General features: G+C 36.3%; 2 protein-coding genes across 2 annotated transcripts; both read left to right on the top strand.

Annotated features, from left to right (window-relative positions):
* Positions 1-1,959: 1,959 nt before the first annotated feature.
* LOC139152828 (RNA polymerase II-associated protein 1-like) lies at positions 1,960-14,817 on the top strand. The gene is made up of 15 exons (XM_070726180.1): positions 1,960-2,084; positions 2,827-2,988; positions 3,613-3,827; positions 4,258-4,359; positions 4,852-5,019; positions 5,423-5,578; positions 5,945-6,149; positions 6,975-7,075; positions 7,342-7,700; positions 8,426-8,639; positions 8,916-9,025; positions 12,531-12,729; positions 13,423-13,571; positions 14,036-14,178; positions 14,630-14,817. The coding sequence occupies exons 1-14, from the start codon at positions 2,078-2,080 to the stop codon at positions 14,091-14,093; spliced, it is 2,205 nt and encodes a 734-aa protein (XP_070582281.1). The 5' UTR covers positions 1,960-2,077; the 3' UTR covers positions 14,094-14,178; positions 14,630-14,817.
* On the top strand, positions 14,144-26,787 carry LOC139114966 (RNA polymerase II-associated protein 1-like). The gene is made up of 8 exons (XM_070676879.1): positions 14,144-14,178; positions 14,630-14,854; positions 15,313-15,438; positions 15,767-15,930; positions 18,253-18,385; positions 19,621-19,786; positions 25,296-25,532; positions 26,665-26,787. The coding sequence occupies exons 1-8, from the start codon at positions 14,144-14,146 to the stop codon at positions 26,785-26,787; spliced, it is 1,209 nt and encodes a 402-aa protein (XP_070532980.1).
* Positions 26,788-27,379: the final 592 nt, after the last annotated feature.

The following is a 27,379-nucleotide window of genomic DNA, read 5'->3' as shown; positions in this document are numbered from 1 at the left end:
GAATTAAATATTTGCCTATATATTGTTTCACTTTATAGGAAAGAGACACAAGGAATGTACGTGTGTACCTTCCAAGGTCCATGCAACAGGCATTTCCTACAGCCTTTCACAGAGGCAGTGTTGGAGACAGTAAGGTATATTTCAGTTTTACAGAATTGTAACTGAACATAATCGGCAAAGCACATCACAATGACAACAGTTATATACAAACAATCAGAGACAACTACATTGCAGACTGGCAATACCTATTATTTGAGGTGTGAATTGGAGTGTGTACATTGTATTGTTAGTGATTTAGGGCTTAGGGATGCATAATAACATTGTTGACAAGGAAGCACTATCCTAAAGTTGTTCTGCTCTTCTATGTTATTTTCTTTGGATCAAACGTTGGTCACGCTTTGATCACTTTGATTGTGGTTTTAACACCCTTAACATTGAAGTTGCAGTGAGAGGGGAATTATGAGAAGTAAGTTTACTTAACCAAACAACGTACTTGTATGCATAGCCTCACAGTTTGCTCCCAAAATCCACTAAATTTCAGTAATTCTGATCTGTGTTTACAGAATTATACATGCAACTTATGTGAATGTTTGTAGGTTACAGCTTTATTAAAAATCACATACTCTATAAGTATTTCTAAATGGCCAATTTTTCACTCAAATTCATGCATACAACTTTTTTTGTCATGTCACTACCAACAAAGAGACACAACTGTTAGATGATGTCTGTTGTTATCCAGTAATTGAAGTGTTAAGCATCTATCTATTTTTAGCCCAAGGAGCTGTACCTCTTCCTCTATAATAACAATCTGTTCACCCCAATTCCCTGTAAATAGGTCCACAATCACCATTGATAACAATGGGTTTGGGCCAAACCATGGTGGAAAGAGGTACACCACCTTTGACTTGTTTCTATACAGGTGCATTGCCCTATGAAAATAATATTGATGTACCACAGTCCAGACATGCAAAGGTTAATCCATACTTCAATGGTCTTGGCCCAAATCCAGTGTTATCAATGATGATTATGGACTTGTTTACAGGGAGTTGAGATTGAACAGGTTAGATCACTCTCTCAGAATAACAAGAGTGTATTGAATTAAAAACAACATTTGCCAACTTATTGAAAAGCAAAATTGTGCTGTGAGGGCAACATTATTTCCAATCCAAGGTGCTGTATTAGGTTAATGTTATCTTGACGGTGTCTTCTTGTATTTTCTATCTGAAGAGAGGAGCAGAACAAAGCAAAAAAGGGAAAACAAAAACTACTAGTTTGTTTGCTCAGCATTTTGCCAAATCTGCTTCATCGTTTGGTGTGACTGGTCAAATGAAACCAGTCATGGAGATCGATCAAACCATTCCTAAAGATACTCTACAGAAAGATGTAGTTTCTATGGAAATGGATACGTCAGAAGATATGGAGGTAGAGGTTACAGAATCTAGCAAACCGCCAACATTACCAGGTCAGTGTCTTTCTTGATTTCAAAATTGTATTTTCACCCACATCTTTCTGCATGTGAATTCAGCCACATTTTCAAAAATTAAAGGGTTATACAAACTCATGGTAGAAAAAGGGCCAATGAACACCTAATTATGTCCATCAGGTCTCTACTTTCATGAAATTTTTGAAGTTTTGAAAATTTTGTTTACACACTTCAGTTTTGATTACCAAATGAGGTTCTCTTAAATATGTGTTTATGAAGTTGTCCTAAAATTTGTATTTAGGTGTTATGAGCGAATTTGTGCTTATGGAGTTATCCTGAATTTGTAGATAGGTTTTACAAGAGAATTTCCAAAAGTGAATCACATTTTGATCTAATATCATCGTATTGAGACATTTGTGCTTTTTAACAGTTATTTATTTATTTGTTTGTGTGATTGTGATTTAGACTGTAAATTATAATAATTTCACTTACTGGTATGTGGTATTTTTATCTTGGATCATCACTCACTATTGCAGCAGTGAGTCCGAAAGACATTGGTAATGAAGAAGCCATGAAAATACACCAAGAAAATTTGGCCAAAATGGCTGCCATGTCTGAGCAGGAGATTTGGCAGAGCAGGCAAAGTTGCAGTCGATGTTAGGTAGGTTGTAGTTGTCTTCAATGATAAAATCTAAACTCATGTTTGTGAACATATGAAAAAAGAAGGAGAACTAATGAAGTGAACAAGATTTATACCTATTATAACTTCTAAAATTAGCAGCGCAAGTTCTTGTGGAAGAAGCAAGTACTTCATAAAATGTCAAAGGACATTATGTTCAACTTTTAATTAACGATATGTTCACTTTTGAGAATGACGTAATTGTAAATATGTTTTTGAGAAGTAACACGTAAATTTCTTAGATCAGTGTTTTGTTATTCTGAAAAGTCCAAACTTCTAGTTCCTATTACTAGTAGGCATAGGGTATGGCAACTTTGATGAAAAGGTCTGAGTGTTCAGTGTTCCCACAGAACAAACTAGGAATTCAGGTGGACAGAGATACAATCGAAACCTAACGCGTAAACCAGTGTAGAAATACAAGCATTCCAGTGCAGATGTATGCTTTTGTTTTTACATGTACCACAATCATAGAATTTCTTTTTTTACCTCATGTGGATAGAACTCTGAAATACATATCCATGTTGTCATTTAGTTCTTGGTTAAGCCTATTGATATCGTGATAAATAATGTTGAAGAAATTAAAGAAGGAGAATAGTTGACGAGTGTCCAAGCTGAGAAATTGTCATTTGCTATTGGCTATTCATGCATCAGTCAGGTATTTGTGAACAGAGACAGTGCCATCTGATATCACACTGACAGAACTCTGTTCTCACTCTGTCTTCAGATCCAAAACTTGTGGAATTTCTGACATCAAGAAGCAAAAAAGCTGCCACAACTGACGTACATACAGAGGTCAAAACAGAAAATCCAAAACAAGAAATAGAAAGTGGTGACACTGCAATGGTGACTGAGAGTCCAGTGGAAGAAGCAAAGCAAGCCCAACAAGGTGGAAAATACATAATTTAACCTGCTGTTGTCAATTATGATCTACTTTTTCACTGTGCCATCAAGCTTTCCACAAAGAGTTTAGTAATTGACCAACTTAAATTCTATCAATAGACTATTTCATGCCAAAGAAAGGTTACTGGGTGGCATGATTTTATTTGACTGCATCCTATGTCAGAGTGACTTAAATGCCATTGTGAAGTGATGGTTAATGTACATGAACTATGACGTGCTGAATGTAAAACAAATTATGACTTAGACGTAGCTTCAGCTGAATAGCTTGATGTTGTATCAAAATGGCAAACGAAATTAAAGTACAATGTACAACTCGCATCCAAAATGTACACAATAATATTTCATTTATATTGTTATATGCCCGTAAAAGTATTGTTATATGAGGAAAGCTTTATGGCCTGATGTGTTTTGGCAACCTCGATCATATGGCAAAAATACCTTCCAAGGTCAAGTGCTTCTACCGTATAGTATGCACCAAAATACATATTATGGCTGTTGACTAAAGATCAAACCAAGAAGACGCCTTACTCCATCCATACCTGATACCAATTAAAGTGTTGACAGTTTAACTCCTCAAAGATCACCATCTATTTCTTTCACACTACCTTAGAAGTTAAAATGCCCCTAGAACCAAAGAAGGAGTGGGTCAACATGGACACAGTGGAAAAAGAGAAAATGGAATGGATGCAGGAAGTTCCCAAACCTAAACCTGGAGAGAAGAAGATTGGAATCCAGGCTAGATTTGATCTGCAGGGTCATGTGATCAGCCGGGATGCAGATGTACCAATGAGAGAGGGATTACATCACCATGGTGAAGAACCTGAAGTGAGTTCCCGTATCTTTTTTGTTCCTTCATTTTCTGTACAAACAGGGACATGTACAGGTACATAGATACACACAGTACTTACTATGGTTGGAAACATACATGTAGGGATGTTACATTAGGAAACAGAGCAAGTGACAATGTAGGAGTATCATCAGAGCTCATCCAGAATTGATGAAAACTCAAACATATTGAAAAATCAGTAAGTTGAATTTTTATCTAGGAAGCCAAACAGGTACTTTCTATATAAATCAAAACGTTCTTACCAAGTTTTGTTTACTTCTAAAATGATGATCATCATGTCTCTCGATATTCTGACAGTGATTTAACATTATTGAAACTTCACCTGATTTTCAATTGCAAAGTTTCAAGCATGTGATTGAAAACTCTCATGTGAAATGGAGACTTAAATAATTTGTTTCACTTTTTCAGGCACCAGGATACACCCTGGAAGAATTATTTCATTTGAGTCGAAGTGCTGCAATGAATCAAAGAGTTATCAGTTTGCAAACTCTGGCTAAAGTTATTTACAATGTAAGTTCCCAAAATTCACAGCTTGATCCTAGACTGCCATGTTTTTACTTTGCCATATCATCACATACAATATCCCCTCCAATTAAAAAATAATGGTACTAGGATTACCAGTTAATTTATGCACTTTCTGTGAAAATTGCTGCTCTGACTTCAGCTTGCTCAATAGTTCTACTCCAGAATAAAAAGGATGCTATGTGTTATACAGACTCAGTATACCCAAGGATGATGGTGGTGATAGTGATAGCAGTTCAAACAAACCCACATGTAAAAACACATATGGAAATACACTTATTTCTAAGCATGTTTGTGCGCATAGTGTTGTTTATACTGTGGTCCATTCGAATTCCGAGTTTAACCTATTGTTCTGTGTTCTCACATCCTAACAAAGCAAGTCATGAACTCTAACAATCTAATTTTTTTGTTTTTCCTCCTGGCCTTCAACGAATAAAATTAAGCCATTGTAAATTTGTAAATTTTCCATCTTGATTTCAGTACAGGATAGATAACCTAGGAGGGAGACTTGGTGCTCCACTGATACCCAGACTGATAGATGCTGGTTTAGTTTTCATACTCAGATGGTCCCTTGATGATAGCAGTGAGGCTGGTATTGCAGCTGCTGTGGATGGTTTCAAGTCATTGCTGGTACAACCAGCTGATGAGGTACATGTACCTGACATCTGTGAATGATATTTATGCCAAGTACATCTATATGCAGGCACCTGTTTCTATATCAAGTACACGGTTATGGATTTACATCAGTCTCAAAGTCAACATTTTGAACAAATGTATTATGCCCTGATAAACATAAAATCCTCAAACATATAGTGTTTTATTTCGAGAAAATATTTAACTGCATGTTGGGACAGACGTGTGGTTGAATATGTGAATGACATTTTGTGATACAGTTTTACCAGTTCCGATGCTGTGTATCAATGTGTCAAAAAATCATACTTCTCCAATTCTGTGGGAAAAGTCTGTTGACAGGTTTTATTTATTACTGATGATCGTGCTTTTACAGAAAACATCACCTTGCACGTCATGAGAATGCTGTTTCATCTTTCAGGAGTGTATTGATAAAGTGTTTCCATGGTACCGAGGACATGAGATGCATCCTTTGGTTCCAACTGAAAATGATGATGAAGATGATGAGGATGATCCAGAGGACAAAGATGACAAAAATAAACATGAAACAGAATTGCTGGAGCAAGATGTTATCAAGGTGTCTTTCTGTCTAGTGTCATTTTAGAGTCTGATGTCGTCAGTCTTTTATTTTTCAAAGATATCTAAGATTGTTACCAAATACTGAGAATTGAAAATGGATAAAACAATTGGTATATTAAGAGTTTAATGGTGTTTTACATTATGGATGGAGACTCAATGGGCTTCCACAGATATTCTTAATGGCGCTAAGTGATAAAAACATGGACATGTGTGTTCTTGCATGTAAAGTTTTCTGTTTATCAAAGATTTGATCTAGATCATTTATGTGCTATTGCATATAATGTTTGATATCTTAAGGTAACAGCTCAGCAGAATGTGTAAGCAGTATGTGCAAGTGTTTTCCTATTTCCTTTTTTGTTTTCAGGGTTTACTCAAGATGAAGTTCCTAGAGAGAATTCGATACATACTAGAGGTTTGTAGGCCAGCTCCAACAGTGGTGGTTAACATCATACAAGTACTGACAAGAATTGCCCGGCACTCACCAGAATCTTGTCATGAAATCATGAAATGTCCAAGACTGATGAACACACTGTTCTCTGCCTTCCTGCCGACAACATGGAAACTAACAGGTGAGTGGAATTTGAGTACCTTACATAAGTATCAAACTCCATGATACAAATGTCATGTGGGTTTTGGTCCGGTAATGACATTGTAGAAATGTAATTCATATAGTGGTTTACATCAAACCCTTGTAAATACAGGAACTTGACATACTGTCTTAATTGAGCAGTTGCTAACACTGTCAGGTGTAATTATCATCTAGGCAGTGATATCAGTCAATATTACATTCGATGTCAGAAATCAACTCAGCGAAGGTTGGAACATTGTCTGCAAGGTCACGCGTAATCAAAACAACGCCACACATCCACACACATTCTGGTGTTAAACTATCCAGAATGCATCATTTGCTAGTGTTGTTGTTGTGTATCTGGTGGTGGTGTTCTGAGTATGTCTGACATTCTTCCAGACAATGTTTCAACTTTCGCAAAGTTGATTTCTTGTGATTGACTAATATTACCGCTAGACGATAGTTACACCTGACAGTGTTGACAACTCAATTTAGACTGTATGTCTAATGCTCATATTGTCAACGATCGAATGCAAACCACTGTAATTTGTATATTGTGTAACATGAACCTGAACATTTTCAAGATAGGAATTACTACATGTTGATAAAAATTGAGGTGATTTACTGATAAACTTGCATAATGGTTTTGAAAAATGTTGATGTCTGTTAAACTTTTAAACTCAGTGATCTCTGGTATGGCATTGTCAGAGACTAATCAACAGTTGCTACCTTTAAGATATATCATTCAAAGAGATGTATGTCAATGTGACATTTCCACCAAAGTTCTTATTATTAAGTTCAATTTGTAATATTTTACACAATACAGATGGTTCTGTGATGGAGAACATTTATGGTTACCCAGTCCGCCCAGTGTTAAAGTTAATAAGAGTAATCTGTTCAGCTGGTAGAAATATGGCAGCTATCCTTGTGAGTATGGTACAGGTTGTCATGGTTACCTGGTGTTTAAAGTCTTTTGTTTGAGTTGTATCTAATTTGACAATTAAATTCATTTTAGATGAGAATATGTGTAAAATTTTATTCAATCAAATAAACTGTGCATATCATAATTTTGATTTACAATTATGATATCTTCATGGAGATGGGATATTTTACTTTTTTGTCTTATATCAAATCAGTTTTCTCATCTTGACATCAGAACCATGACTTTTACAAACCTATGTTTATTATTTCAGTTGACAAAGTACAACCTGATGTCAGTCATTGTCAGGTACACAACACAGGATCCCACGGACATGCAACTACAGATTGGTGAGGCATACATGCTCAGTGTGGAGGCCTTCTACACATGGAAGGTCTGTATATCCTATGGCCTTGCAAGCAATTCCATATCAGAGCTCTACCCAGTGTTAATGCAGCATTTACAGTTGTTCCAGAGACTATCGGTGCTTCCAAGACCAGCCAGTGAGGGGAAGTCTACACAGGCCCTGTATGAGCTACAGTTGATGAGAAGTGCGGCTGTGGTAGGGTTGTTGGAGATGGCAGTCCATGTCGGTGCAACAGTGGCAGACTTGCAGTCTCAGCAATCAATGAGGTACAGCTGTGTGATAGAGGTGGAATAGACTAGAACATTGTACTTTGTCTCTGTGTGGTTTCTGTTGAACTCATCTGTTTTTACTTAGTGGTTTGCAGCTGTGCATGACATCCAATTTCCATATCCGGACACCAGAGGGCAGTTTCCTGATGAACATGCATAAAAAGGGCTGTGCCCAGGCTGCGTGTCTGTTTCCACTCAACAGTTTGTTAGTTTGTGTTGAGTTGATTTCCTTCCTTCACACATGCCACAACTATTGGTTCCACACTGCGGCAGGAAACACATATTCAGTTTACTTCCTTTGTTCATTCAAATACCACGCCATTATATGCATATGTGCCTCACATTCTATCAGTTTATTTATTTGACTTTCCATGCATATGGTGGTCACTGGAATAAGCATGACAGTCTTTGTTCCCAAGTGCATATCATATGATGCTCATTACCAAAAATAAAAATCACAAGATGTTTCATTTGGATGTAGAGATTGCATATTGTTTGTGAGTACAAAGAACAGATACCAGTACTTCTGTGGAAACACTGAGGAGAGTATTATTTTAGAGTGAAATTGAGTGTAATTCATGTGAATCTCTAACTAGTTACGGATTGCTTTGCCAGGAGACTTGTAAGTGTCTGCTGAATTTACATAAATACATCAACAAGATGAAAAGAGTATCCAATCCATAACCATAACATAAATGTTTTCATATTCTTTACATGCTAAGGCCCCAGGAAGATGAAAAGAAAACAGAATCCCAACCAATCCCGTCCATTGATTGGAGTCATGTGACTGGTCTGATAACACCAGTTGAATTGTGTTGTCAGAGATGGATGACAGAAATTACTCGCACTGATGAGCCATTGACAGACTGCGCCCTCACACTAGCCACCAGCTGTCTCAATTTCATAGTGGCTTTTTACACCAAAATTACACAGCAGGTTTGTGATTGAGTTTTATTTGTGCAACACAAACCAGAGTTTCAAGATGGAAAGGAGAGTGTAACAAAGAGTTAAACAATAGAAGACGTGTGAAAATAATTCTATGTTGAAAAATGTAGTATTGATTTGTGATTTTTCAATTTCAATTTTAAAATGGAAACATTAATTCTCAGTATCATCAATGAATTTGTCATTATAGAATAGACAAGAAATGGCTATTGTCTTCGTGATATGCCATTATTTACTGAAAGTATTTCTTTTCCACTTTAAAATCAGCCCTTGTACAATGCAGTAGACGTTCTTCAACACATTGAGAAGTTAGTTGAAAACTTGCTTGTGCCATTCATGAAGTCTGGAAATTTTTACACTTATGTCATAAATCTAAGGTGGGTTCATGCATTTTTACACTTGTTTGTATTTCATTTCTCATAACAATTATGTATTTCAGGTTTGCTTTGATTACTTTCACAAGTATTTTATGTTATAAAGATTAGATATTCATGAACACATTTACAACTGTTGTGCCATTTATTAGTCCCCACGGACACCGTCAGGGGGGACTTATAGTTTGGTCATGTCCGTGCGTCCGGTGCGTCCGTGCGTGCGTGCGTGCTGTGCGTGCGTCCATTCACGCAGATATCTCAGAGACGCCTGGAGCGATTTCGTACAAACTTGGTATAAGGATAGTACCCTACCTCATACAGATGCACATCGATTTGTTTCACAATGCATTCAAATTTAGCCGTGTTAGAGGACTTTTTAGTTTTCACCTCCATAGACTCCCATGTATAAGGCAGTCCATAGACTCCCATGTATAAGGCAGTTCATAGACTCCCATGTATAAGGCCAAGAAAAATAAAAATTTAGTTTCTCATCGTATTCATATTGCAAAAAGGATGCAGTGACACAGTTTTTAGTCCCCACAGATAAAGTCCAGGGTGCTTATAGATTTGGTCATCTCCGTCCGTGAGTCCATCTGTGAGTCCATCGTTCACGCAGATATCTCAGACACTTTGACCATGGAGGTAGTAGAGAAGGAGTCACAACTGAGATAATTACGTTTATTACTATTGTGCACCATTGGTTTAATCCCTTTATGTCCATTGTTTAACACCCCTTTCCCGCCATGTGCGTTGCCGACGGTACCTTCGCAACCGAACCGAGTGAAATTAAGCTGGGTTTGCCAATGCGACTCAGTTTCTCCACAGTGTCATAACGCCTGCGCAAAGACTGTATTTGCGTAGCTTGGGTCAAGTGCGTCATGATAGTGTAAGAACCGACACGTTCCGTCCAAGAAAAATGAAGTTACAAGGAATTTAAGCTTTTCATTCCCAAAATCTTGGTAATTTTAACGTCGTTTTTTATATACTTTACATTCGATCGCAGGAACCTTTCCTTGTTAGAATGAAAGTTCTGATCACGAACTTTTCAATCATGTACTGAGTATGGTGCAGCGGACTGCAGCACTGCCGTGAGCGTGGGTAAACTTGTAGCGTTTCCCGGGTGTTTATGACGCGACCCGACGCCAGCGACGCCATAGGCGACGCTGCGACGCTTTGTTTCAATGCATCGTACGTGTTGTTTTTTATATGGCGACCATTCATTAAAGTCATGGACGTAGCAGTTAAAAGCTATGCTTTCTTATTTAACCTTATCATTAATGCCAGTACAACATGATAAAACACGGCGGCAAGAACCAAGAACTGGATTTGGAAAAAGTTGGCGTGTTAACAATGCTGCTCTACGATGTATGGCATTTTTTTGTAATCGCAAGCTATCATCAACTCAGTCTTCGCGCCTTTGCAGATACAAAAGCTCCCTTCCTCAATTATCTGTTCCTCGACCTCTTTAACATCGTGTACATCAAAATCAGTGGAACGACTCGAACTTCCCGACGCGACGCTTGGACACGTGACGCCATGTTTGAAGATCTGTCAACTGCCGAGGGACGGCCGAAACACCCGAACGACCCCGAACGAACTTAATCTTGTTTCCTAAATCCGAGAAAACGCGTTCGCAAGTCCCGTTGGTGCTAATGGAGTAGTTAGTAAGGCAAACAGCGGCAAAACACATGGTCCCTTTGATCTCCGCCTAGTTGTGACTCCTTCTCTACTACCTCCATGCTTTGACAAATGTCACGTGACCATGGTGACCTTTGACCTCGAATATACATATTTGTCCATAACTCAGTAACCACAAGTGCTAAACCTTTCATATATGGTATGATGGGACACCCTATGACGCCACATATTGTACCTCATTAATTATGCACATATCTAATTTTGAGCGAGCCAATAGAGCTAGAGGTCTGATTTTTGGTATATAGGGATAACTTATCAAGACAATTTTTTTTGACAAAATGTCACGTGACCTCGGTGACCTTTGACCTCAAATATACATATTTGTCCATAACTCAGGAACCACAAGTGCTACACCCTTCATATTTGGTATGATGGGACACCTTATGACGCCACATATTGTACCTCATTAATAATGTGCATATCTAATTTTGAGCGAGCCAATAGAGCTAGATGTATGATTTTTGGTATATATGGATAGACTATAGGATAGAAATTTTTGACAAAATGTCATGTGACCTCGATAACCTTTTACCTAAAATACACGATTATGTCAATAAATAAGTAACCACAAGTGCTATGTCCTTTATATTTAGTAGGATGGGAGACCTTATGACAACACATGCTTTACCTTGTTAATTATGCCCATATATAATTGTGGGCAAGCCAATAGAGCTAGAGGTCTGAATTTGGCATATACAGATTAATTAGCAATACATTGTTTTTTTTTCAAAATGTCACGTGACCTTGATGACCTTTGACCTTGATTATGCATATATATGCATAACTCAGTAACCACAAGTTCTTTACGCTTCAATTTTGATAGGATAATAGACCTGAAGATGTCACATCTTGTACCTCATTTATTATGCACATATGTATTTCTTGGCTGGCCAATACAGCTAGAGGTCTGATCTTTTTTCCCGATTTAGAACCATAACTTAGACATGCCTCTTGTTTCAAATTGGGAACAATGACATAGACCTATGTGTCCATAGATCTGAACGTATACACTCCAGTGATACTTCTTAATGACCACATTTCCCTGCCCCATCAAGACTAATACTCCTATTACAAGTGGGGACTATGTCATTGTCAATGTTGTGCCACTTATTCATAAAAAAATTGTGTAAGTGATCTAAATTAAGTTTCAACTTTCATTTCTTGTTTCATTCATATAAAAGTAATTTTATACAGATATAATCAGACTACAAGTTGTTTCGGAAGTTTCAAATCTGCAAAAGGCAACACATTTCGTTACAATGGTGTATATGTATATTGTGTACTTATTAGGGATTTTTGGTACACGCTTGAAGCCTGTATTTTAGTCAGTGGTTTGGGTAAAATCTGAGTGTCATATATCATAAGTTAGCCATCATTAATGGCATTTAATGAACATTGGCAGTGAACAAGTGCTAAATTGTAATTGCAAGGAGAGTTGTACCTATGAATCTACAAAATCTTATCTTTCTTTTTTATCTTGATTCAACAAATTACAGTAGTAGCCTAGTGACATGTAAAGTTACAGTGTATGGGTCTGATGTTTGCCAAAACAACATAAATTGAATATTAATAAATTCTGAAACTGTGTAGCAAAGCAATTTTGATAGTTTAGTGTATTTATACATGTAGGGACATTTTCATTTCTGTAATCTGAAAACGGCTAAATGATTACCTCAGTCTGAAGAACAAAAATTTGTCGTTCACAAAACTTTTTTCAATTAAATATTGCAATGTATCTCATACATATAACTATACATGTAAAAAGTATTTGCTTTAAATAAATGGAGTGGTTCTGTTTGTATTCACCTAGGACATACTCTTCATACAAAGAAGATGAGTCTGTGATGTCAATGAAGACAGGATGCAAGTCACTGCCAGATTTACGATGTCATCCTTTGGATGAGAGACAACATCCATGTATCCAGGAACATTCACCGTTTGGATTCATGGCTGCATACATCAGACTAGTGTACATATGGTCCAAGATGCATAAAGGAATCGCTGCAAAGGTACTAGGCATTTGGATTTAATTATCTATTCATTTAACAAAAAGCCAGTCAGACAATAGCGTATATGATGCTAATGCTTTATTCATGTAGCATACAAATCAATTCAGAAACAGTGATAGGAAATACTGTGTGTACATGTCAGTCTCAAAAAAGTGACAAAGCAGTGATAAAAAGAAATCTAAACTAATAACAAAAACGGAAGTTTTTCTTTTGTGTCAAAGGTTTTCACACTTTCATTTCACAGTTCATATCTACAAATATAAACAAAACTAGGGATCATGATCATAAAATTCTGATCGCGAGTGACACAGTTAACTTCTTCAGTCAGTAAGGGTCTCTATAATGTTGAAAATCAGTTTGCTGTAATACTTTCTGTAATTTACCAGCATTCCCGCAATTACTGGGGCAATGTCTGTGTTCAGTTCTCATACCCAGACTGTAATCATTAAAGATTTACTGATGTTGTAAAACACACTTGTAGAATGTAAAATGTAAAATTAACACAGTACATGTAAGTACAATGTGGGTAATTTGTTTTATTACCAGTGTAAGCAGTGGCTATTAAATATGTCAGTCCAGTCAGTAAAACTACTATAGTACAATCATAATGTTAACTGTCAGTCTAGTTGGAATCCCATCCGCAAAGTTCCTTCACCTTAGCTTTGCAAAGCTGACCAAACTCTCCCCATTCAGTTTTCAGCCCTGATTGAGAGTTGCTATGTGACATCATATCTTGAGAAGACATGTCAAAGTATGAGATCAGCCGGCGAGACACTGAATAGACACTTTTCACGCTTTGAACACATTGTCCTCTACTATATTGTCAAATTTACCAGCAAGTGGTGAGTTCATCTCTTATTGTTTTTGCATTGAGTGAATTTACCAATAACTCTTATTAAAGCACTCAGTGACCCAGGTGTAATTGTGTTTTTTTCCAAGATCAGTTACTTTCTTATTTCATATTACTTTTAATATTGCATAATGAATACATATATCATTGTTGTGTTAGTCCAGAGACAACATCTGCAAATTGTTGTGTGTTTCTTATTTGAGGATGGTTATTTTTATCTAGAGCATCGTATCTGAGAAAAAAGTGTCAATTTTCTTAATGATACAGAGGTTACCAATCCATTTTTACAACTTTACCACATATTTTAAACATTGAGTTTTTCATACAAATTGTTAATCAGGGAAGCTTTTTTCTCATTGAAATATATAGAATATATGATAGTAAATTCCCTACCAGGGTTGTACATCCTCTGTGTGAATTAATTTACCAATAGTAATCTAAGTTCTGAATCTGCAGGCCCAGCAGACAGAAAGTTGTCACCAGTACTCTAAACTGTACCACAGTATTGCGTTGATTCTGTTCACAAGTTTACATCCAGGAGATGAACACATTGCACATGATTTGATGTCCACAGTCATATTCACCACAGACTACCTGGTGTAAGTACACTTGACTATAGTAGTGTCTTTTATTGTTGTATGTGTGGGAAGAAATTAAAGTCTGATCCTACTTTCTTAGTACATGACCAATTGAATTTATCTAATGGGGCCTTTTTATTATCCTGCCACTGTTTTTCAAGCATTACTTTATGGGACGACAAAGTTAGTCCTGGATGGTCCCATTTCCAGAATTTCTATTCTTGTTCTCTCTCATACTTGAACTTTCCTCCATAAAAATACCCAGTACACTGGGAATATTTCCAACAAAAGAATCTGGATGAAATTGATAATGTGTCTTTGCTATATGTATTTCTATGTATCCAGTCACCATTTCTGACACTGAATACAGATAATAAAATATTGTGCAAGTGTCACTTGTATGGCAAAGACCTTGTATTTAAAATGAAAGTAAAATGTAGGAACAATTTTTCTGCATTTGCCGTTCATCCAGGGAAGGCAGGATAGGTGATCCAGAAGCTGTTGAGTTGGCTGAGCTGCTGAAAGTTTCAGAAACAAGTACTGAGACTACAGCATCAGGATTTGAAACTTCAAACATACGCAGTAAAGAGCCAAACAGAGGTGTGTTACTCCGGGATGCCTACAATAATCTACCCAGCATCAGGGCATGTTATATGACACACTTTGGAGACATGGTCAATACCGTAGCTAAGTCAAGGTCAGTATGAAGATCACAGTGAACTACTGTTTACAGAATTTTTAAAAAATCTCTTGTGTTTTTCTGAACTTGAATACAAGTATGGTGATTTTAGTTTTATTTTTAACTTGAATTGTTTATGGATAGGTAAAAGTGTACAGGTCAATGACATTGCCACAGGGAAAGTGTACCAGGGATAATGCACAGTGTATGCATATATTCTTTATTTAGCCTTTCATTTCATGTCCATATTACAAATAAAAACAGATCTGAATGGAGGGAGAGAGTCTGAATTAATCAAATCAACCAGGGACATCTTAGATAAACAACATGTTTACTTATTCCTAGAGTCTCTATCTAAGCTGATGAAAGGCAGCTCAATGTTTTTATAATTTAAAGTAGTCATAAAGAAGTTCTTTAATTTTTTTTATATTTCTTGATTTCAAATAAAGTGTCTGAATGTCTGTATTGTTTTGCAGGAGTAAGTTCATGGTCATCCCACATGAAATAGAGTCTCACCTCCTACCAGACTTCACTGGTGCTTTAGTTCCAATGGACTGGATGTTCCTCCCACTCTTACAGCTTTACAACCAAGCAAATCAGGCGTACGTCATCATTTGTGTTTTCAATGGCCATTTTTATCAGCCGATTTGTTTTGAAAACATTGCCAATGTCTCCCCAAGAGGAACAGTTTTGATGTATTTTTAGCGTGCCAGTTAAGTCTGGAACAATAACTTTGTATGTGCCTGGAGAGCTATTTAATTCCTTGAAGGTCACAGGAAGGTCGTACCTTGAGAGACATAAAGAGTGATACAATATCAACACTGAGTATGAATAGGTTGCTAACCCTGGACATGACATTATCAAATAAAGCTTTACAACTCAATTTATAAATTTAGTCCATAACCAGAATGATTTATTTCATGTTGACAGAGAATTAATGGGTAAATCTATGGAGAATCTGCCGGGACATTACGTAACCGGGGTCACTAACTGTCTAAGGATGATCTACATGTTGGAAACATGGAGACCAGATAGTGTTTGTCAAGTTACAATGGCAGCCAAGATAACAAGGTTAATGTGTGTGTTTTTGACAGGTATGGACATGTTTGGTATTAATAGCATTATATGTAGTAATGGGCATGGATCTGGTATTGATATATGACTAATGTGTAAAATTCTAGATTGAAAAATATTCTTCAAAAAAACAGTTCTATAGGCCATAGTCAAGGCTACCGCTAAACCCCTGCCAGTAAAATGCAATGACTTTGAAATCTCAGCGGCTTAAGGTGGTTGGAAAGGCTATTTTTGCACCAATTCTTTTCTCAGAGTTAATGTCAAGTTTCAAGTGTTAGAATCAAGATATTTAGTTCAAATTTTCAGGATAACTCCCTTAGTTAATATTTTCTCCAAAGAATATAAAAATTGTATATTTGCAGCCATGATTTTGAAATATGACACCAGTAAATATTAAAATTTAATTTTTCATATTTTTTTTACATATTTGAATTTAATAATAATTGGATAGTATTAATATTACCAAATTAGTTATAAATATGTTGACACTATTTATTGTAAGATTTGTACGGCAGGATTTGTAAATAAAATTTGTTTTTATGATTTTACATGGGTTTATATATCAAAAAATTATTAAAAATTCTTTCAAATTTCAAAATGTGATTTTTCAAAAAGTACTTCAAATACAGGAAATTGTGCCGTACAAATCTTATCTGTAACCTTGTTAATAGGCTGTAAAAATTCCATGTCCATATCTCTCATTTCAAAGTTGGAGTAAATTGGTATACAATTATGTAGGAAAACTGTTATTCTGTCAAAAATTTTGAAAACAAGCCATATTTGCACCCCTCTTTTGAAGTCATAGAGCAGTTTTTTTTGGTTAATCTCACTTTTGACACCTCTTTGACACTCAAAGAATCTAAAAATGCATTTACAATAGCAGTCACTCACTCTGAATGCCAGCACCACCTTGTCAAACTTTCCTGAAAAACAGCAAATAATGACTTTCCCTTTTCAAACATTTTATTAACAGCTAGGGGACCTCTACCATAGTTAATACACTAAGGACTCCCCAACTTCTTCTTATTTGGTCAGTTTTTTCAGAAGTTTTAACAGGCTATAACTCTGCAATGCCTTTGTGCCCAAATGTCTAGTTTTTTTTATTCCACAGAGAATGTTGACTACTTTTATATTTTAATAGTTTTGTTGAAATTTATAACTGACGCTCTAGCCTTTCCAACCACCTTAAGAGGATATTGTCTTCATATGTTGACTTTCTTATATCTACCACTCTGTCTCAAGGCTTATATTGAACAGCACACACTTACTGATACCACACTATGGCCATTTGCATTGCAACTGTAGATATGGCAGGGTTTGTTGACGACACAGAGAACTGTGGAAGTTGCCCATATTTGAATCATTGTCCAATGCTGTGAATTATTCATGCAGCTTCCCACATCACTTGGTAGATTTTGCCATAAGGGACATTACAAAATTGTGACTTGTTTCATAGACCCTGAAAAAAGTCTACAGTATGCTTGTTTGTACTACGTACCTATTCATAACAACGTAAGACAAGTTGAACAACAGTAACTCATTGAACTACGGCGGGTGATGACGCAGAGAGGGGATTGCCATATTGACATGAATATACTTGTGTAACTTTAACACTGTAGGTGTCTATCTCATGCTGTCAAAAGAGCAACTTTGTCATCATTTCAAAAAAAGAGATAGATTGTAATTTTTTGTATTGCAAAACATTGTTTCATCAAGTTAAATAATAATTTTTTTTCCCTCAATGTATGTATGGTCTTGAAATGATGTTTCCAATTGACCAATGAAGTGTCATAGTCAGTTTGTACATACCATTATCTCATACGTTTTTTTAGCTCCCAAAGTTGACTAATTATGTTTGCTTTCAGCCAGTACATCAAACCCTGTCACTGGTTACTATGAATTACCAAATAGAACTTTATCAAGTACCCTGTGTACAGACTAGAAAACAATTCAGGGAAAAGAAGATGAGCATTTCTTTGTGAAGTCCTGCAGTAATGAGGAAAAAAGAGTTGTGAACTGATTTGATCTTTATCTTGAAGCAGATTGTATTCAAAATTTGATAAATGTAAATACACATATCTCAATATCTAGTACTAAAATTAATACAATAATTCATTTTAATTTTGTAAAAATAAATTTTCCTCTTCTTGTAAGAGTGTATGTAATTGAAATGTTCATATCCAAAAGTGTTTTTTTCCAAATTAAACAGTGTTCCTTGATTCTTAAGTAGCTATGTCATGAAATTGGATGTATAGAAAGTGTCAGTGTAAATGATAGTCAAACCGTCCAGAGTGGTTTATCCATCTCAGTACTTCAGTGACTATGTCCCTCATTTTTTCCAGGAAATGATTTGTTTCTGGAAGACACAGTGCACTACTATCTGCTAGCATTGCTGAAGCTGTACACCCAGCCAGCATACATGGACAAGCTAGACTTCAATGTGCCCATACCAGGAGTTGCTTCATTCTATGATTTGTGAGTAGAAAATAAGGTGTTTTGAAAGTTAATCATACGAAGAGATTTGCTTCTTTGTTTATATTTAATTTTCACGGGAGGAGTGATGCCCAAATCACTTACAAATGCCTCAGCAATTGATCTTAATCATCAGCGTCAAGTCAACCTTACAGGATACTCACTTCACAGAAAAATACAAGTTTCTTACTTTTCCTGTATATCATGTACTAGCTAATACATTATAGTGTTTCTTCAACATTAATTTCAGTCTGCCATTATTTACATTGAACACCACTGTCTAATTTTGTGTCAGTAGTTCATCATGCAGTTAGCACTGTGAACATTTAAATCAGTGTCTTGACATTATGGTTAGTTTAAGTAAATGTAAATTTAAATTAGATCTCTAGTGATTTGAAACAGAAGAAAAAGCTGACACAGTCTGCTTAAAACATGAAAGATAGGTAAAAGTTAAATTCAGAGATGCCAGAACAAGATATGTCAGAGACAGCTTGATGGGAAACTATGAGGTCATCACTGACTGTCACATTACATTGTGATCCTCAATGTCTGCATAAAATGATATGCTGATCAACAGTATTATATTCCGTATTACATCAAATTTAAAAAATAATTGGCACCTCAGAGTTTAGTTTCATCACAATTTGACAATCTATTTCACCCCGTCACTGATATCATACCTGGAAACCTGTTATTAGAGACATGGTGAATATCTTGTTTTGTATGGGGTCAGCATGTCGGATGGAAAATGTCATCGTTTCTTTGAGTGAAATTGCTGATGGAGGAGACTTTAAATTTTTAAGTTGAAAGATATGCACACATAAACATAACTGTGAATTCATGCAACTCAGTTCTGTATTTTAAACTTTACAGATATCATGACCAGTTTATTTTGAAATTAGCTGTAACTCTTGGCAATATTTTCATTATTTTTGTTCCAGAAAACAAGTTTGTGCTTTTATTATTCTCAGCTGCGCCAACACTATGGATTGTGTGCAGCATACAATATTATTGTTGACAAATGAAGTCAAGTCTTGACAAGAATTCAGTGATCAATAACAATAACATTTGGTATAAGGTAATTGACAAGTTTAACACTTGGCATTTTGACAAGGCTTTTGCAGTAGAGCAAGAAATAACATTTTACTAACAGAACAAAATACTGGAAGGTACATCAAAAGTCACAGGTAATGGGATACTAAACTAAACTTGGCAAAAAAAATGTTGTCGACCGACAGGTACATCGTGGTGTTAACGCAGTATGGTGCAGTGTCCTTTGGCGACCCACTGTTTGCTTCGTTTGTACTGCTACCCTTACAACAAGCGTACAACACACAGCTGAAGAAAGCAGTCTGGGGGGAACACCAAGAAGTCATCAGGTCACTCCGCATCCAAATAACACAGGTGAGACCTCCAAAGTTGTTTACCGTACCTCACAAAAGCCAAATGAAAACAAACAAGGTTGCTGAAAAGTTTCCAAGCAAGGCAGACTGTCAATAAAGTGAAAGAAAAACAAGTTTGCCAGCGTGTCTGTGAACAAACTCCTAATCAATTATGTCCCCTTCGTGAGCACCATGTTGCTTTGTGTTGGAGCCATCAGGTGGAAACTCAGGGGTAACCCGATATCAGTGAATGGATGGAAAGTTTACACAGGGCCGCATTGTGAATACTGACTGCACCAAGGAAAACTTCACTGCTTTACCTGTTTCTTTACAAGGATAATTTCAGGTCAAAAGGTCAATAAAACTTGTGAAATCAATTTGTTGATTGGTTTGTTAGTCCCAACAACACAGACCTGTATTGTTTGAACTTTTTCAAAGAATAAATATTTACTTAAATTACTAGTTTAACTGAATAGCCATGTGTGTCTTCTTATTCAAAATAGAATGTTTAAAGGGACATCCATAGAACTTTGGGTTGCCAACAATTTATATTGTCAACAGTACAACTTATATAATAATGTCTGGCAACAACTATGGACTTTTGATGAGTAATGATGTAGTTAATGATGTAGGTAATGATGCAGAATAGTTTCAGTAATTTTTTTCAAATTTATGAATTTTTGTGATAAAATTTTTTTTCTGCTGATGGAAAACATGCCGGTATTTTTTATTGTTCTACTAAAAGAACTTTACAATTTTGAATGTAGAAAATTGATGAGGCATGGCATTCTCAGTAGCTGTATGAATGCTGCATTTCTAAGTTATTGTTTATCAGAAGATTGTATTTCTTAAAAGCGCCCTTCTCAATCCCAGGTTCTCGCATAAGTGAATGTGTCAACAGCCCATTAACAGTTTGTCATTCTTTTGTTTTTCATTGAATATTTCATCAAGTAAATAATATTTATATTAGATAAATCTGATAATTGAGCAGGGGCTTTAAAAGTACATGTAAAAGCTTCGTGTATAACACAGAAATGAATTGTATACATTATTCTACAGTGTTTCAGTTTTTTAGCTACTATAGACTATAGTCTATAGAAGCTATTGGGATGGGTATCCGTCCGGCGTCCGGCGTCAGTCTGTATGTATGTATGTATGTACGTACGTTTGTGAGGCGTCCGTCCACTCAAATATCTTGAGAACCGCAGTACTTACTGATTTGATATTTGTTGTGTAGATTAAAAATATGATTTTGAGAAACTGTTTTTATGATATTGTTGAAATAGGCAAATTAATGCCAAAAAAGGTGTTTTTGGTAAAAAATCTTCTTCTTCATAACCGCTGGTCAGACAGCTTTGTTATTTGGTATACAGGTCCCTAGGGTAACCCAACTTAGATTTATTCAATTGTGATGAAATATGCAAATGTGTATTTTAAGGAATTTTTTTGTCATTTTTGGTCAAAATTTGACTTACATTGTATGTTATTCTTGTACTGTATAAACCCTATCAATTCACCCAGAAAAAAATAATTAATATGATTTTAAATAATTGAATTAATTAGGAAATCATCAAAGCCAAAATAATTTTAGTGTAGAATTATCAGAAAGTTCAACTTTTTTGACAGTTCATAGTGAAATGCTTACCATCTTGGAGGATTAACCCTTTCACCAACCATGGTTTGTCCAAATCCATTGTTTTCTATGGTAAGTTGGACCTGTATACAGGGAACTGGGGGTGAAAGGGTTAAAACATGTAAGGCAACTTTCCTGAATCCCAACTTTGACATATTCTGAACCGTCATTTATTGTGCCCTGAATGTTATCTAAAAGAAATTGCTCAAAATAGTCAATAGAGATAGAGATAGAGATAGAGAAAGTTCTAATTTCCATTTATGGTTGACTTGGTAAGGATAAAATAAAATTACTATTTGAGGAAAAAAATAGAGTGGTCAATTAAAAGAGTGGTCAAAGTGATAGGGTTTTTATGGTAAAGCTGGACTGTAAGATTCCTCATGTGCTATTTATAGCAATTATGCAATCTGTGTAAACAGTGCAATGAAAGTTACATGATTCCTTATAATGCTTTTGATGACCTTGAACTTCTTAAGTTTCAAACATTTGTCTCTTCAGTGTGCTTTCTCTGAGTATGTACAGTCTCAACTTATTCAACAGAACTCACTTACAATGTTAATCAAAGATATCCACCTTCTTCATCAATACATGTGTCACAAAAGGTTATTCTCTACATAACACAGCAGAGCTCTGTCAACTGTTGAGTTGCTTGTTCTTTCAAAACCGCTGGTCAGACAGCTTTAATATTTGGTTTACAAGTCCCTAGGATGACCTAAGTGAGATAATTTCATACAGTCAGGAAATACTTAATTTTGTATCCATGTCTATAGTAGCTTCAGGGACTTTGGCCCTATGTGTGGAGGTTGTCACTATAGAGCAAGTACTTGTTTCACAGCCTTTTACATTGCAATCTCCTGCAAGACTTCACATTATTTTATTCAATTGGCCTACTACTTTATCTTGTTATTATTATTATCCCATACTCTCATGGCTCTACCAGGGGTACATTATTGCAATCCCTTTCAGTATTTCCTATGTAGCGATCAGTTAACTTCCAGGGCTTCATCCTTTACTATGTACAGGGCTTGGCATTTTTTACAAGTTTACGTATGGTTTCTCCATGTGAGAGATTTTCCTCTATCAGAACCCTTGTTTAAAATAACAGCTCTGAACACATTTGATTGAATTTTCCTATAGCTAAGAATTTAGAAAATGGTCTACACCTTGACTATTACTGACAATAAGTTTGTCTTTGTTGATTACATCATGCTTTGAGATATGAACATAATACTCCTTAAATATGATAAATGATTAGATTGTGCCCTTATAGATTACCACGGAAATTAATTGCATTATATACAATGACCGGTACTGTTGTAATACCTTTAACCAAAATGATTGGATTCCTTAATTTGATATGATGCCCAGATCCACAGGAAATTTACTTTTCAAGGGTTTTGATATCCACAATTTATCTCCCCAAAAATTATTGTAGGTTAATTTGAGAAACAGAACTTACTGTAAAAGGAAAAAAAATTATAAAACTTTTGGTGTTTTGTGATTTTTGGACACCGTGGTGCGAAGCACCAAAGGTGTCCTATGTCGCCACAATGTCTGTGTGTGTGTCCGTCTGTCCGTCCGTCTGTCCGTCCGTCCGTCCGTCCGTCCGTCCGTAGACAGATTTTGTTCCACTCATAACTTAAGAACCCTTAGGTCCAATGTCATGCAATTTGGTATTTGGTATTATCATGATGAGACTTAGATCTGATTAGATTTTGGTGGGTGTGGCTTATTAATTAATTGCTCATTTGCATATTTTATGACTTTTTTCGTTCACGCAGATATCTCAGAGACGCCTGGAGCGATGTCGTTCAAACTTGGTAAAAGGATAGTACTCTACCTCATACAGATGCATGTTGATTTGTTTCACAATGCGATCAAATTTGGCCGTGTTAGAGGACTTTTTAGTTTTCACCTCCATAGACTCCCATGTATAAGGCCGTCCACGTCCATAGACTCCCATGTTTAAGGCAGTCCATAGACTCCCATGTATAAGGCAGTCCATAGACTCCCATGTATAAGGAAGTCCATAGACTCCCATGTATAAGGCAGTCCATAGACTCCCATGTATAAGGCAGTCCATAGACTCCCATGTATAAGGCAGTCCATAGAATCCCATGTATAAGGCAGTCCATAGACTCCCATGTATAAGGCAGTCCATAGACTCCCATGTATAAGGCCAAGAAAAATAAAAATTTAGTTTCTCATCGTATTCATATTGCAAAAAGGATGCAGTGACACAGTTTTTAGTCCCCACAGATAAAGTCCAGGGGGCTCATAGATTGGGTCATGTCAGTCTGTTAGTCCATCCATGTGAGTCCATCCGTTCACGCAGATATCTCAGACGCTTTGACAAAATGTCACGTGACCTTTGACCTCAAATATACATATTTGTCCATAACTCGGTAACCACAAGTGCTAAACCTTTCATATATGGTATGATGGGACACCCTATGACGCCACATATTGTTCCTCATTAATTATGCACATATCTAATTTTGAGCGAGCCAATAGAGCTAGAGGTCTGATTTTTGGTATGTAGGGATAACTTAGCAATACAATTATTTTGACAAAATGTCACGTGACCTCAATGACCTTTGACCTCAAATATACATATTTGTCCATAACTCAGGAACCACAAGTGCTACACCCTTCATATTTGGTATGATGGGACACCTTATGACGCCACATATTGTACCTCATTAATTATGCACACATCTAATTTTGAGCGAGCCAATAGAGCTAGAGGTCTGATTTTTGGTATGTAGGGATAACTTAGCAATACAATTTTTTTGAAAAAATGTCACGTGACCTCAATGACCTTTGACCTCAAATATACATATTTGTCCATAACTCAGGAACCACAAGTGCTACACCCTTCATATTTGGTATGATGGGACACCTTATGACGCCACATATTGTTCCTCATTAATTATGCACATATCTAATTTTGAGCGAGCCAATAGAGGTAAATGTATGATTTTTAGTATATAGGGATAGACTATAGGATAGAAATTTTTTGACAAAATGTCATGTGACCTCGATAACCTTTTACCTAAAATACACGATTATGTCAATAAATAAGTAACCACAAGTGCTATGTCCTTTATATTTAGTAGGATGGGAGACCTTATGACAACACATGCTTTACCTCGTTAATTATGCCCATATATAATTGTGGGCAAGCCAATAGAGCTAGAGGTCTGAATTTTGGCATATATGGATTAATTAGCAATACAATGGGTTTTTTTTCAAAATGTCACGTGACCTTGATGACCTTTGACCTTGAATATGCATATATATGCATAACTCAGTAACCACAAGTTCTTTACGCTTCAATTTTGATAGGATAGTAGACCTTAAGATGTCACATCTTGTACCTCATTTATTATGCACATATGTATTTCTTGGCAGGCCAATACAGCTAGAGGTCTGATCTTTTTTCCCGATTTAGAACCATAACTTAGACATGCCTCTTGTTTCAAAATGGGAACAATGACATAGACCTATGTGTCCATAGATCTGAACATATACACTCCAGTGATACTTCTTAATGACCTCATTCCCTGCCCCATCAAGACTAATACTCCTATTACAAGTGGGGACTATGTCATTGTCATGACTTTTTACTTCTAGAATATACAGAATATTATCTCACATAGTGAGTGTCTGAATATTATTCTGAATTGTATTCCAAAGCACATTCTGAAAGGACTCTTCTGGAATATACAGAATATTATCTCACATAGTGAGTGTCTGAATGTTATTCTGAATTGTATTCCTAAGCACATTCTGAAAGTAACTCTTCTGAAAATTTCACATTCTTTGCCACTGCACCATCTCCCTAATACATACTGATGACCCACGGTGTCCACTCAAGTCTCACTTTGATTTTCAGAGTATTGTTCCTTTGGAAAGATATCTTACTCCACAAGAAACTCATACTGAACTGCTACAGATGTATTTATCTGCCCTTGGGTCAGGCTTTGTTAGGCAGATGTGGTCTCCAGTGCTGTATCTGGTAGCTGTACACCATGTCAGTGGGTTCCTGTTCAGTACCGTGAACAAGACAGATCAGGTGTTGGTGAAGACTCAGTTCAGGATGCTGAAACATGTACTGGCCATGAAAAACAAGGTAAAAATGTGGGACGTGATGCAGGAACTATGTTGGCAGTTGTAATCATATTAGAAGTGTACTCAATGTTGACTTTCATCTGTCGATGAATTTATGATAATGAGATCACTTTGTCGGTCATTCCAGTACAGGTGACAAAATTATACAAAAATCTTGCTGTTTTGGATGGACCGTTACAGTAAGATGGTCAGATTGTCAGAATTGAGAGAAACTGTGAGCATATGAGACTTATTTCGAAATTTTAAAAAAATGTTGAATCCACAGGCTTACAAACTGCCTCCATGCAGGTTTGTTGAAAAATTTGTGCTTAAAAGCAACAAAGGCAGCAGTGATAGTAATGAACAGCAATGTCGTTTTAGTAAAAATATAATAAAATGTACAATTCTTAAGTGGTTCTGAGTTTAATTGAATAGAAATTGTTGGGGAAAAGACTACATGCCCTCCCTATAAGGTCCAAGCCTTGACAGTGAGCTAATTTTTTCTCATTTATGGTGTAATCTTGGGTTTAGTAGAATATATGGGCCATGTAAAGGCCTAGTGATAACTGTCATGTCCAAACAGATAGTTATGAAACCTGTCTGATTAATGTCTGACATTTGGTAAGGAGATTAAAAAAATCTCAGTGTACTAAATTGATTTATAGCCAGCCTGCTATCTTCCTCTCTGCTTGCTAAACTAGCTCACAGTCACGCACATACACAACTCAAGTATTCATAAATTGACCTGTCTTGCAACGTATGAAGTATTCGGACCACTACATGTGTCACCATGTAAAAGGAATGGTGAACGCCGATGCTTCAAAAGCGTTGTTGTGAGTGGTATTCAATTGTGGTGCCGTGCTGTGGTTTCAAAATCAACCAATCATTGTCACCGAGCAAATATTGGCCTTTGCAATAAAAAGAGGATGTAAGTTGTGCCATTGTCTGTCAGAGTAGCTTAACAAGTAGTAATAGTGAACAAGTGATACTTTTGTAGGTAAAGTGGAACATCTTATCGTTTAGAATGTACACCCCTATTCATTGGGGTTTATTTTTCTATGAAAAATGTACTGAAAGAGGAAAAACTGTCGTATCCAAATACCAAGAAGGTTTTTTGCATAAGTGTAAGTCAAATTCCTGCCTTTCTTTTCCAGGAAGTTCAACATCACCTCTTGCATTACTGGGGTTTCAACAGAGAATCACCGACTGGATTTGATTTGTATGAAGAGATTCCAGCCAATCGACGGGGTGTGCTGCAGTCACTTCAGTCAATATGAAATCAATATTGACTCATTGTCCCATTAACTGCCCTGGTTTGATGTACATATAGAGCCCTGGTGTATGTTTGTTGATTTGCTTGATGGAGGTATGCCAAAAAGCATGTCAGACAAGATGTCAGTGTTTACTTCAACATGTCCCTAGAATTACTGAAAGTGTACAGAATGTGAAGTATTTAATTCTGGTCAGTGTCTTTTTCTGAAGATAAGGATGTCTAGTAACCACCTATATGTCTGCTAGTTCAAGTGTGACTACTTTGGTATTCTATATAGAGAGCCCCAATAAAAAGAATGAGGAACACTTACGTTTACCAGACTAATGCTCTGTACGAAGACATTGCTTGTACAAGGTTTGCATGGTAAGAAGTGCAATCAGCTAGCATTCATCACAGTATTTTCATTTTGATGAAGTACCACAGTTTATGGCTTAAAACCTTCAGGTATCTATCAAGGATCAGATACCAGCATCATCTATATCCATTAGTGGCAGCTGCTTAATCATGTGTATAGGTACAGCTTACCTACAGGATTCTGAAGATATGTTATACAGTAAAAGGAATCAGGCAATATATTCTGGTACATGGTGAAAAGG

The sequence above is a fragment of the Ptychodera flava genome, chromosome 16 (assembly GCF_041260155.1).
Source record: "Ptychodera flava strain L36383 chromosome 16, AS_Pfla_20210202, whole genome shotgun sequence".
Classification (NCBI taxonomy): Eukaryota; Metazoa; Hemichordata; class Enteropneusta; family Ptychoderidae; genus Ptychodera; species Ptychodera flava.
Note: the sequence above shows the minus strand (reverse complement) of the source record. Positions and strands in the feature narration are given on the sequence as shown.

Excerpts from the sequence above, each read along its gene's own strand:
- LOC139114966 (XM_070676879.1), top strand. The coding sequence starts at position 14,144 with ATGTCCACAGTCATATTCACCACAGACTACCTGGT. Across the intron at positions 14,179-14,629 it reads TTCACCACAGACTACCTGGT|GGAAGGCAGGATAGGTGATC; the intron begins GTAAGTACACTT and ends CCGTTCATCCAG. Across the intron at positions 15,439-15,766 it reads TACAACCAAGCAAATCAGGC|AGAATTAATGGGTAAATCTA; the intron begins GTACGTCATCAT and ends TCATGTTGACAG.
- LOC139152828 (XM_070726180.1), top strand. Across the intron at positions 4,360-4,851 it reads TGGCTAAAGTTATTTACAAT|TACAGGATAGATAACCTAGG; the intron begins GTAAGTTCCCAA and ends TCTTGATTTCAG. Across the intron at positions 7,076-7,341 it reads GAAATATGGCAGCTATCCTT|TTGACAAAGTACAACCTGAT; the intron begins GTGAGTATGGTA and ends TTATTATTTCAG.